The sequence below is a fragment of the Gallus gallus genome, chromosome 1 (assembly GCF_016699485.2).
Source record: "Gallus gallus isolate bGalGal1 chromosome 1, bGalGal1.mat.broiler.GRCg7b, whole genome shotgun sequence".
Taxonomy (NCBI): Eukaryota; Metazoa; Chordata; class Aves; order Galliformes; family Phasianidae; genus Gallus; species Gallus gallus.
Genome location: NC_052532.1, coordinates 35965033 through 35977957, shown reverse-complemented (window position 1 = coordinate 35977957; position 12925 = coordinate 35965033). Strand labels below are relative to the sequence as shown.

General features: G+C 41.5%; 1 protein-coding gene across 3 annotated transcripts in view; it reads left to right on the top strand.

Annotated features, from left to right (window-relative positions):
• PTPRB (protein tyrosine phosphatase, receptor type B) overlaps positions 1–12510 on the top strand; it is a 66009-nt gene extending 53499 nt beyond the window's left edge. For 2 of the 3 annotated variants that reach the window (XM_040669493.2, XM_040669512.2), the window contains 5 exons: positions 2350–2472; positions 2689–2852; positions 3569–3704; positions 5843–5963; positions 6598–7760. In XM_040669493.2, coding sequence (XP_040525427.1) covers positions 2350–2472; positions 2689–2852; positions 3569–3704; positions 5843–5963; positions 6598–6851 — 798 coding nt within the window. In that variant the 3' untranslated portion in view covers positions 6852–7760. The other variant, XM_015282939.4, reaches the window with a different exon arrangement.
• Positions 12511–12925: the final 415 nt, after the last annotated feature.

The following is a 12925-nucleotide window of genomic DNA, read 5'->3' as shown; positions in this document are numbered from 1 at the left end:
AATAACAACTTAATTATTGCTTTTTTTTAAAACCTTATTTTATAATGTCATTATTAATGTTTTAATATTTATTCAATGTTTATGCTTATTATTTGCATCATGCTGATGCCAAAGGCCCCACTGAATGTGTTCACAATAAGAGATGAAAGCTCTTACTTTAAATCTAAAGACAGGAGACAAATTTAAGTCTGTAAAGTGAGGATGCAGTGACCATCCCAAGATCATGCAGCATCAGTGCTTCTGGTCTCTAATCCATCACTTTGTTCATTAGTACTAACATAATTCCCCTAAGCATGCAGAAGGACAACCACCTGCCAAAAAATATGTGGTGTCTCTTTGATGCATAAGCCCTGATGTCGTAAGCAAAGAGGCCACTCACACACTTAACAGCTTGACTGAGTGCAGGAATAGGTAGGTAATTTAGTTGTCTCAGCAATCCACCTCCACAAGTGTGACCATGTCCTGCACCTTCTCTGTGAGACACAGACTAGATCTGTCAAAAGGTTAAATCAGCTTGAAGTGGTGTTCTTCTAGTGGATGTACAGCAGTATTTTCTTTTTGCTTGCTATTTTTCCTTGTGATGGAGAAAACAGATGCAGGCCAGGCAGCAAGGCGTCTCTTACTGCACCTTACTGGCTCACAGTGGGACTGTCATGTCTCAGAAGGAGGCAGGGAAGCATATGCTGGAGGCCCAGTTCTCATCTGTGCAGAGCACTGTGAAGAGTTGTCACGGAAAATATTGTGGCATCCAATAAAAGACATCAGTGAAGCACTTCCTGTTCCCTCATCACAAACACTGGTGATGAGAACTCCCCCTTTTAGCCTCATCCAAGTTCTTTCCCATCCCAATGCCTGTCTGTTGAGCTGACAAGGCATGAGGGGGCATTGGTCTCTTAATTCAATTGCTGCTAGTACTGTCTTTCTTATACTCATGGAGAGCTTCCATTTCCCAGATGTCTACTGGAAATGCAATGCAGCAAAGATGAAGCAGTCTATGAGATTCCTAAAGTGTGTGGAGGAAGACCTCCTGACACAGGTGGTGAGGGAGCTAGCTGGTAAAGGTACCCTGCTGGACCTGTTTGCATACATGGGAGAGCTTGTGGATGATGTGGATGTTGGAGGATGCCTTGGGCACAGTGAGCATGTTTTTGATCCTTTGTGAAGTAAGGAATGCAGTTAGCAGAACTACTACTTTGGATTTCCAGAGGGCAGATTTTGACCTATTTAGAGACCTGATTAAAAGAGTCATTCCCAGGGCTCAGACCTGGGCCCAGTTTTGTTTAACGTTTTTTTATCAGTAATCTGGATTGAGGGAATCAAGTGCATCCTTACTAAGCTTATGGACAAGTCCAGGTTAGGCAGCGCTGTTGATCTGCTTGGGGTTAGGAAGGCTTTGCAGAGGGATCTAGATAGGCTAGGTCAAAGGACCAAATCTGACTGTATGGCATTTAACACAACTAAGTGCTGGGTCTTGTGCTTGTGTCATAACAACCCTGTGCTGCGGTGTAGGCTTGGGAGAGAACAGACAGAAAGTTGCCCTGAAAGAGTGCTGGGAATGCTGCTTAACAGCCAGCTGAACATGAGCCAGCAGTGTGCCAAGTGGCCAAGGTGGCCAGTGGCATCCTGTCCTGCATCAGAAATTGTGTGGCCACCAGGACTGGGTAGTAATTGTTTCCTTATACACAACACTGGTGAGACCTCATTTTAAATACTGTGTTCAGGTTTGGGCTCCTCACTACAAGAGCAACATTGAATTGCTTGAGCGTATGCAGAGAAGAACAATGAAGCTGGTGAAGGGGCTAGAAAACAAGTCTTATGAGGAGCTGCTGAGGGAATTAGAGTTCTTTAGCAGAGGGAATTGGAGTCTGGAGGCTGAAGGGAGACCTCACTGCTAGGGTGGCTGCAGAGAGGATGCTGTCAGTCTCCTTTCTAGGTGACAAGTGATTGGATATGATTGGATATCATATTGGATATGATTGGATATGAAAAATGGTCTCAAATTGTGTCAGAGAGGGTTTAGATTGAGTGTTACTAAAAATTTCTTCTTAGAGAGGGTGGTCAAATATTGGAATGGGCTTCCAGGGAAGTGATGGAGTCCTCATCCCTGGAGGCAATTAAGAGACGTGTGGACATGGCATTAAGGGACTTGCTTGGACTAGGTGGGTCAGGTTGATGGTCGGTCTTGATGATCTTCAAGGTCTTTTCCAACCTGGATGATTCTTTGACTCTGTAATTCTTCCTACATCCTTAAGCACAGGAGGTCTGAAATCTGCTCCTGCCAGTGCTGTATTAAAGATTTGTTTCCAGCTGTCATTGACAATGAATCAATCTTTTTCCATGTCCCTGCAGGTAAAGTGTGATCACTACTGGCCCCTTGACCAGGATTCCTTGTACTATGGAGACCTGATAGTTGAGATGCTGTCTGAATCAGTGCTCCCAGAATGGACAATACGAGAGTTTAAAATCTGCAGTGTATGTTTCCATTCATCTTTTTTTTTTCTTTTTATATTATTAATTGACTTTAAAAAGCTGCAAGGCTAAATTAGGAAGGTTTCTTCTACTGTAGCACAGCTGCATCATGTCCAGCTCATCTCTGGTAGTAGCCATAGCATTCTGAAATTGCATGAAGGCTGTGTGTGTCCTCATCTCTTGACTGTTCTGACAACCCACACCTTTGTACCTGAACAGGAGGAGCAGCTTGACTCAACGAGGCTCATTCGTCACTTCCACTACACTGTGTGGCCAGATCACGGAGTGCCAGAGACCACCCAGTCCCTGATCCAATTTGTCAGAACTGTAAGGGATTATATCAACAGGACCCCAGACACGGGACCAACTGTTGTGCACTGCAGGTATGTGCAGCAGCAAAAAGTCAGCAGCACAGAGCCTTTATGCATACCATATGGATACCATACGATCCCAAGTATTCATTCACACAACCTGAGAGATGATCAATGGGCGTAGATTCGCAAGTACCTCTGAGCAGCGTTCCCAAGGCACATAAAATCATTCACAGTCTTACTCTGGAGAAGCCCCAGAAATTACTGTGCCTTTTGGGATCCACTGGAGAGCACTTTGAAGTTTCAGCAGTTGCAATTGCTCTTATGTTTTATGCATTCTTAAATTATCTGTGTGCTGCTGGTTGTGGCCCAGCATCTGGATCACAAGAACATGTTCTGAACAGGAAGTATACCCAAGGACAGGTCTGGCTACATACGGATGTTGAGACCAACTGACAGATCTTTCCTCTCTTCCCCTCATCCTCTTATTTCTTCACTATGAGAATGGTGAGGCACTGAAACAGGTTGTCCAGAGAAGTTGTGAATTCTCTGTCCCTGGAAGGATTCAAGGCCAGGTTGGATGGGGCTTAGGGCAGCCCAGTCTAGTGGAAGGTGTCGCTGCCCAAAGCAGGGAAGGTAGAACTTTAGCAGGGAAGGAAGATGATCTTTAAAGTCTAAGAGATGCCAGTTGACCAGGAGGTTCTCATTCTGGAAATCTGAACTGTATAAAAGTATTGCACGTGTCAATCCATCTCCATTGAAATCTTTTGGGTTGCTTTCTTTTTCAGTGCTGGTGTTGGCAGAACTGGCACATTCATTGCACTGGACCGAATTCTGCAGCAACTGGATTCAAAGGACACTGTTGACATTTATGCAGCAGTGCACGATCTAAGGCTTCACCGCGTTCACATGGTTCAAACAGAGGTCAGTTTTGGATAGCCTACAATACACCAACACCAGCTGCATTACTAAATAATTTCTCATCTTAAAGCACTTCACAATTATTCCATTGTGAAGTACTTGTTAGATACATTTACCATCTCTAGTTCAGGGTTATTTCTATTGGCTCATACAGCAGACACAAGCCCCAGCAAGTGGTAGCAATGCTTCCTGTAGTCCCTTGGCACTGTACCAGTATCACCCCATCAGCATAATGCAGCAGACACCTAACAGCACATTGTCTTGTTATTACAGTGTCCAGTAAATGAGCTCTGAACGGAGAGAACTCCTTTGGGTATGGGATGAGAAGATAAATATAAGATAGTCAGATGTAGTGAGGAAAAGGAACAGAGAATGGAAAAATTAGGTGTATATCATTTTAAAACTCTAGGCACTGTGACCTTGTGGCTTTAAAGTATGTTTTTTATTGAGCTGCTCTGTCCATTTTCATTAATGGTATTGGAAAAATTGATCAGATTTCTAACATACTGTACAAAAGGAAGTACGTATATTCTACAAGTGCAGAAAAAGTGTTTGGGATTTCTTTCTGTGCTTTTAAAAATGCAAGAAAATCACTTTACATTAATAGCAGCTAACCACTGAGGAGCTGATTTAATGAAGGAGAGTTGTGGAGGCAGTCTCTAGATTTTGTCTGAACTGTTAATAGAGCAATCAGAATGTGCTTGATGGGTCTGCCTGTAGCTTGGTACTAATGGAGCTCTTTCTTGCAATTTGGAAACAATAATATCAGTGGCTGAGCTTCCTGATAGATACAAAAGTCACACAAGCACAGAGGCACCCATGGGAATGTAAAGAAGAGATTTCCTGGAACTGTCTTAATGACAGAACACCTTCTCTTGAACGGAGACAGCTTCTCAGTCTCAGCTTGGCATCCTCAGAGGTGAATCCTTTTCCCCTATGTTGCCACCAGCCGTAGTCAGGAAGGCAAATTGGAGGCATGTTCACTTTCCAAGAGCCAAAGCACTGAGAAAAATGCACAGAGAGATACCTAAATTTCTTGTGAAAAATAAATGGATTGAAGATATGGGGAGAGGAAACACATGCTTATGGAGAAATCATGTCTTTGAGGTAGAGTAAGAAGGGCAGGTAGCAATAGGACAAGGGGAAATGGCTTTAAACTGAAAGAGAGTAGATTTAGACTAGATTTTGGGAAGAAATTCTTTACTGTGAAGGTGGTGAGACACTGGAAGAGGTTGCCCAGTGAGGTTGTGGATGCCCCTGCCTGGAAGTATTCAAGGCCAGGCTGGATGGGGCTGTGAGCAATCTGGTCTAGGAGGAGGTTTCCCTGCCTACAGCAGGAGGTTGGAACTAGAGGATCTTAAAGGTCCCTTCCAATCCAAACCATTCTATGATTCTGTGATATATAAAGATGCTTTGCCTAATTTTGGGGTACCATTCTACACTAATCACAAAACAATAATTACTCATTTCATAAACAACAAAGAGTAGCAACACGTGGAGACTTAACAATCTGTTTCATAATGGTAGTTTGATAGTCAGTAACATCATGGTGACCATCTCTGCATTGGTTGTGAGTGTCATCTTAGCTTTCTTCTAGTGAAACATATTCTGTGGAAAGATGATTGTCATTCATTGCATATTCACAACTTTATAACCTATATTGGATCAAAAAATGCTGTTCTTGAAAAAAAAAAAAAGAGGCATTCATCAAAGTTTTGTGAAATATTTTTATATTTTAATAGCAACTGTAGAAAATACTTCTTTTCAGAGGAAAAAAAAAAAACAGGAAGCTGTTTGTTTCTTCCACGTGCTTCCCTTTACGTATTAGTAGTTGCACATAAATTATACAAAGCATTCAGAGTAGCAGCTATCCAACATAGCGTTATGTCAAACTGTGCCTTCCAGTTGATAAAGCTTTCAGTCATGATATAATCAAAACACGTTTGTGTTGAATTATATTTTAATGATACTATTTTTAAAAACAGATTGTCACAAAAGTCTACTGTATTACCACAGTGAAAAGGAGGTGAATTCTAGAAGTATATTTTCATTTTTAACACTGCTCTTGATTCTGTCTGAGGGAGTCAGCCTGTAATTACTTTTCCCAGGGTGACCTAAAAATATATGTATATATTTTGCAGTGTCAATACGTGTATCTACATCAGTGTGTGAGAGATGTGTTAAGAGCCAGAAAACTTCGCAGTGAACAAGAAAATCCTTTGTTTCCGATATATGAAAATGTGAATCCTGAGTATCACAGAGGTAAGTGGAAATTGATCAAATTATAGACTATTTAAAATTTAATAGATCACTGGCAGTGTAATCGAGGGGACAAATTTCTCAGTCCCTCACCACTGATATTTGTTCTCTTCTTGGACATTCATTTCTTCACTTGTGTTTTCTTGTTACTCTTGAAATTCCATCAGCCTCATAAGGGGCTTACCAACCATGTTTCTGCAACTTTAACTCCTACATTAGTAGTGATGGTTGGACATGATGATCTGGAAGGTCTTTTCCAACTTAAATGATTCTGTGAAGTTTTTACAACTTCTCTTGCTGCTCTTGCTTGCCCTCGTGTGTAGGGGAGAGATGGGGAGAGTCTCACACTTTATGATTCCTGTGCTGTTGGGTGAACTGAATCCTTTCCCTGTCCTGATGCTGGCTTCCAGCTTTACTTTGCCAGTGTTTATGCCATCTACTTTTCAGCATACCAAGGCTGCTTGGAATTCCTGGTCTCCTCTGTCATCCTTGGCATTCAGCTTCTGTTCTGTATCTTCCCCATTTGCTGTTGACTGTGTAGGTGTTCTGAGGAAACTTCTACTTGTCTTAATGGATTATGTAGGTATCCAAGGCTGTGCTCTTTTCTACTCCCACAACTCTCCATCCTTTCTTTCAGGCTTCTTTTTCTTAGCCTATATCCAGTTCCTTGGAAATAAGAATTTAGAGCTACACCCACAAAGGCATTTGAATGTTGTAGAACCCACATGTACTTCACTGCCTGAAAACCCTCAAGCCATTTGGGTGCCTAGGCTCCCTGTCAAGTTTGGGAAAATAGTACCAAGAAACTCAGTCTTACTTCCCAGTGGAAAACAGAGGAAGCAACTGTGGTCACATCTTAGCTACATCTTGAGGCACCATGGTCCTCAGTGACCTCTGAGCTCTGAGTCACACTGCAAGATTAGATTTCTTTCGTGGCCTTAGGGAAAGGATGATTACTACAGACCCTGGCATGTGCTGGAGACAGCAGATCACATACCCTGTTTCCATGTTGATAAATGTTCCTGAAATGTTCCAGTCATACAGATATAACCCATGGTTCCCATTATAGCCAATAGTGAATGGAGGTCTGTTATGTTCCAGAAGAGTGTCCTAAACATCAGGTTGTTGGATATTCCTAGTAAGATGTGGATCTTTCAGGACATTACAGTCCTGCTGGCCTAAACTGAGGCATGCTGAAAAGTTCAGGTGGCTATTATTGCTAAGGAAAGGCTGGAGACAGAGCAGAGCTACTATCGGGAAGTCATCTTCCTGGAATCATTGCATCAGTGTCTCCTACCCCTGCCTTGACCTACTGGGGCAGCAGTAGCAGACCTGGCACTAGCACAGTCCTTCACCTCCTGTTCTCATGGATGGAGGGCCAGTCTGGAGAGGTGAACAGAGGTGGCCTTTCTGTCTCTCTGTGGAACTCATCCCTAACAGCTTTTTAGAAGTTTTCAGGGTCAGACTGCAAGATCACAGTAGCTCTTCAAAGCTGGACGGTTAAAATTAAGGTTATAGGATGAGGAATCAAAACAGATTTTTTTAAATCTAGTCTGTTGAAATCAGTTATCGACAGGCAGACCAAGCTTGGCAGAGGCTAAAGACTGAAGTAACTGGAGCTTTCAACAAGCTGGGAAGTACTAGCAGAAGTAAAGGTGAGATCAGCTCTTGGTGGTCATGTCAGCCACCAGCCTGCACTGCTGCTCCACAGCCACCTTTCAGAGCACTGTAGTGAACAAGCAGAGATGTACATGAAGCCACCTGTGTTCTTTTGTTTTTTCTAATCCCAGTATTCCTTGCTTTCAGATGCTGTTTATTCAAGGCACTAAGAATGTTACAGACACCTGCTTCTGTGACCACGTGTGTTAAGTAGGGGTTTGTTTGTTCGTTTTTATATTTGTATTTCATGCACTAGAAAGGTACCAGGCCTTTCTATTGAGACTGTGTATTATTTATTGGTCTGGTGTTTTTTTTAAATATATATAATTTAAGTGTAATAGATATTAATGTATATAATTGTATTTTGGCATTATGTAAATATGTATTTTTTCTATAATGTTTATATTAATATTAAGCTTCAGATAATACTATTTTTTCTTATCACAGTTTTTGTAAACTGTTTTACATAAACTATTTTAAATTGCATTTGGGAACAGGGCTGCTGCATTTGGGGCAGGTTACATACTGACATTTAACACACAGAAAAATCCTACAAGAAGAGCCTAATTCATTTTTTCTTAATTAGTTCAGTATTTGTGAGGTGAAATAAGCTACTATTAAGAAAGAGAACAGTAGCCCTGTCTAAGAATTACAATGCTACTCTACACTTTAATCTTACTGCTTGTGAAATGGGTGAAATCCATACCACTATGACACGTCTTTTACAGAACTTGATAACAGCCAAGTAAAATAGGGTCCACCTTATTAGAAGCAACTGTTTCAGTCTAATGTGACATAGTAAAAAAATATCAAACAACACATGCTGCGGTGAAGTCTCGCTGACTTGCCCCACACACATACTTGGAGGGTAACAGGTCACTTTCTGATTTCTTCACCCTGATTTGAGAGAGCAGAATCAGAGCACGGCATGTATCTGTGCATTTATACTTGCATACAATTAGAATAAGAAAGATGTTCAAGAAAACTCCTTATACACTTATCTTAAGAGATCTGTAGGGACATGAAGGCTCTCGAATTCATTGTAACAGTGATGTACTGTGACTGCTTAACAATGAGAGGGATTGCAAAGTTACTGAGATAAAGACCTACAAAGATATATATACCACGGTTTACACAACTGGCTTCAGCCTAAAGCTGTTCGCAGCATAGCTGCTTGAGCCTGAGTGCAGGTCTCCTTCAAGGGCTGTTTGCTTTCACAGAGGGAAAGCGTATCCACGCAGGACTCCTCTGCTTTGATGTTACCCGGTGTCACCACTGCAAGGGCAGATGGAATAAAAAAAAAAAAGATTTATTTGTAACCCAGGGAATGCAGTCTTACAGGATGATTAGCTCACTGTGCTAATCATCAGATGCACTCAGAGCATCCTGTGATTAGCAAGAAGTGTAATCCAGGAGCACCCACCAGGTGTCCTGCCCAGCCAGGCAGTTTAGGAACATCCTTTTTCCTCTGCAAAAGAGGCTTCTGCTTCAAGGAACTGATCTGAACACTGTTCAGCTGTTCTTTGTCTTTATAAAACGCTCTTCAGATAAATAGAAAAGAGGCAGCAGACAGTTCTTCGCAAGAAGGAAGTGCTTGTTAGTTCTCATTTCATCTATCTACCCATTCATTACTGAGAAAAAAACGTAGCCTGCTGCTGGAGACAAGTGCCGAGATTCCAGTTCTATTGTGGAGAGAAATCAGTTATTTCTGAGGGCCTCCGGAGAGCCACCAATACATCTAAGCTAAGTGCCACAGTTAGAACCTGCAGTGGCTCTTTGACAAGACTACTGTGGCTTCGCCATGATTTACTGGAGCTACACTCTCCCTGCAGTAGGAACACCTGTGTGACAGTGGGTGAAGGAATCCACAAGGTTTCTGTGACAGAGTTTCCTTAAATCATTCCAAAACAGAACCAGCAAGACTGTGCACTTTCATGTCCCTCAGGTTTTCCTGCAGAGAAGGACACAGCCTGATAGTGCCTCTTCCTTCTTACTCCAGCTGGAATCTCATCCTTTCTTGACCAAATACCCTCAGGTGCCACGGAAGCCATCTTCTTTTTACCATCGTTCACATCTGCTCAGAACGTGTAGGTTCATTCAACCTCTTAGGTAGCTCTGTCTGAAAACACTGCTCATTCCTCTCGTGCAGCCCTCTTGGCCCTCACACAAACCTTAAGGTTCACCATCCATGGGGGGTCTGAAGAAAAAGGGAACAACATCACAGTGGAAGCCCCTTTCACAGAGGGAAGTGTAGGCAAAAGCACAAAGGGGCAAATTTACTGAAGGCTTCCTTCTTCTCTGTTTCTTTTGCTATGTAGACTTGATGTTAGCAAGCAAGGTCAGAAGCATGGCAGCTTTAGACTGATTGTTGGCTCTACTAATAACAGCCGAACTTAGGGCATCATGAAAATTGCTTTTGTGTGACGTGCACTGCATTAGTCCTCTCTTTTTTACTGCAGTAGCTGAGGAAAGGAGAGCGTGTTACTCACCAGCAGTGCAATTATGCTGTGAGGACATAGCAAATACACTCTATAAATTATCTCACACTGTATATTACTGTGTCATTTTTTTATGCTGAGGGAAATGGAACTGGCTCAGTAATACATGATTGGATGGCAGAAGTTTGATTGCATACTACTGCATTTGTATGTTGTTAATTGTTTTCAGAAGGACATGTGTTGTTCTGCTCTTTATTTTAATGTTTCTCTGCTCAGTTACCAGCACCTACAGAGTTTGCAACTCTGCACCCAAAATGATGATGTCGTAGCAAACTGTTCTTTTTGTCTTTTCTCTCAGCAAATAATTGACACAGTTCACAAGCCTCTTCCTCGTCATCACTTAGTAAGAGGGCAGATGACCTGACATACTCTGGCACAATGCTCTTGAACAGCTTTTCATCTCATGCAAGAGATGTACATACACCTTACGACTCTGGTTCTGCTTTCTGGCCAATTCTGGTCATATGAAACCAGTGTTAAACAGCTGAGAATAAGTAAAAAGTATATATGTAGCATTTTTTAATACGAGACACCTACTTATCTGTGTAATTAATGATACTTACTGTGCCTGTAAGCTAAATAACAGAACCAAAGGGAAATTCTTAATGTAACAAGAATGGACTTGAAGGAGCCTTTGTATTGCACAAAGACAGCTCTTAAGGAAAAAGACATTCTCTGACGAAGAGGATGTTTTTGTTTTGAACATCTGTGAATGATGTTCTAAATTCCTTTCTTGATGTTTCCCGATAATAATGTTATAAAGCAAGGCTAGTGTTATTGCTGATCCATAAGCTAAGATTTGCACACTTGGAGCCCAGTCCTGTGAATCTCCTCATTGTCCACAAAGCTACCTGAGTACTTCTTTGATGAAAGTCAACTGGAATGTTAGTCTGAAAATTACCATGCAACTTCTGAAGCACTTGTAGGGTTGGGCTTTCAGTTTGATTCAAATTTTTTGTATTGAAAGTTATTTAATAATGAAAGAAAATATAATAAATGTTTTTAATCTGTGCAATAAAATTACAAGATCCATGACCGATCATAGAAAAGAAGTAGATTTTGCATAGCTGGAGGTGATAAATGATATTTTTTGTTACTAATGGAACACAAAAGTGAGTGAGAGAAAGGCATACTGTGAAGATGTCATAAAAGTGCAACATTATACGTTTTTCTCTGCTGCTATAGTTATTTATACAGCTTATATACGTGCCTGAAATTGCCAGAAATATTATTTTATGCCGTGATATACTATGAATTTCATTTCAGTTGTAGAGTGGAAAAAAGAATGTGTGAGCTTTACATTTATATCATGTATTGTATACGGTTATCCGTGCTTTGACTTAGAAAGCAGAAAGTAAAATACTGAACAGATAGGAGTACATGAGCACACAGCCATGCTCCTCAGCCTGGGAGTTAATATGTGGACTAAAGGAATGAGAACAGCAGCCATCTAATCACTACATTAGCATCTCCTCCCAGGGTCGCAGAGCGGAGAAATGCATCTGACATTTGGAGATACAGCCTACAGCAGCCACAGCTTCCATGCAAGGGGAGTGGTCTGTTGGGTGCTTACATTTATTCAGATTTCTTCTAGTACTTCCAGGCACACAGTCTTTGGGAATAAAATACTAAATTAAAATAGCAATCACTCCCCTCATGGCCCTGTCACAGATGTTTGGGCTCTGAGCTCTGGGACCCATAGCCCCAAGAGGCTGTGCCTTTGAATGAAAGGTGAGCGTGCACCACAGCACTTGGACAGCTCCCGTTGCACCCGGTGCCCTTGACTGACTCCCAGGCTGACAAAGTCAAACTCCTGACCTGCTGGGGTGGCCAATACCAAGGGGTCCGTTAGCGGTGACCTCGCAGATCAACAGCTGGTTCAGAGTGAGGTGTTTTTTTTAAGACTGGTAGGAAATACTGGAGACTAGGAGCTGCCTACGTTTAGCAAATGCTGTGGAATTCGGGCACATGATGCTGGTAGATTGAAGTGCCTGACTTTGTTGGTTCTTGTTTTATTTGAAAGCTAAAGAAATTATGGAAGTAACATCAAGTAGCTAAATATATATTGCCCTCTAGCAGGGCTCATAAAGAAAAAAAAGAACACGGTTTTGAAATATGGCTAGCCATAAATTGTTTGCCAGTGCCTGGAGTAAAGTGACTGAAAAATGTCTTCAGCACACATTCCATTCTCATATGCTATATAATTACTTATATTTGTGTTCCTAACAAACACTGGGTGAACACAGAATTGTGCTACTCTTGTCAATTTAATTTATGCATTTGTTAAGTATATTTTTATATTTATAGCTACAGTCAACAAATCAAATATATTTGAGTGTATTTTACACATTTTTATAAGTAGCTCATGAATAAAACATTCATTTAAAAAATCACATCCTCGTCTTCTGTGTGACTGCCTCTGCATTATGGATCTTGTTGTCCTGCTGCTCAGAGAAAGGTCATAAGTGAGTTTGATTTCAAGTGAGATGGTCTTCAGAGAACATTAAATTCATCAGAAGCTCCTGCCTATTGGGAAAAAGGGGTTCTGCTGTTGCCCGCTGGCTGGATGAGTGCCCATGCAGAAAGATACAGCTCTTTGCCTCCTCAGTTCTTTGCCCTCATCCCCAAACAAATATGGTCTGGATTATACAATGTGCATTTGAGCCAACAGTGCATCTCAGAAACTTGAGTGCCTGTTATTTTAGAGACATCATCTCACAGAGCTGTTGTACCAATTAAGGCTGCACTGGAGCTTCATCACCATCTACCACCTGCGGATCTGAACCATGCTTTATAACAGATACATTT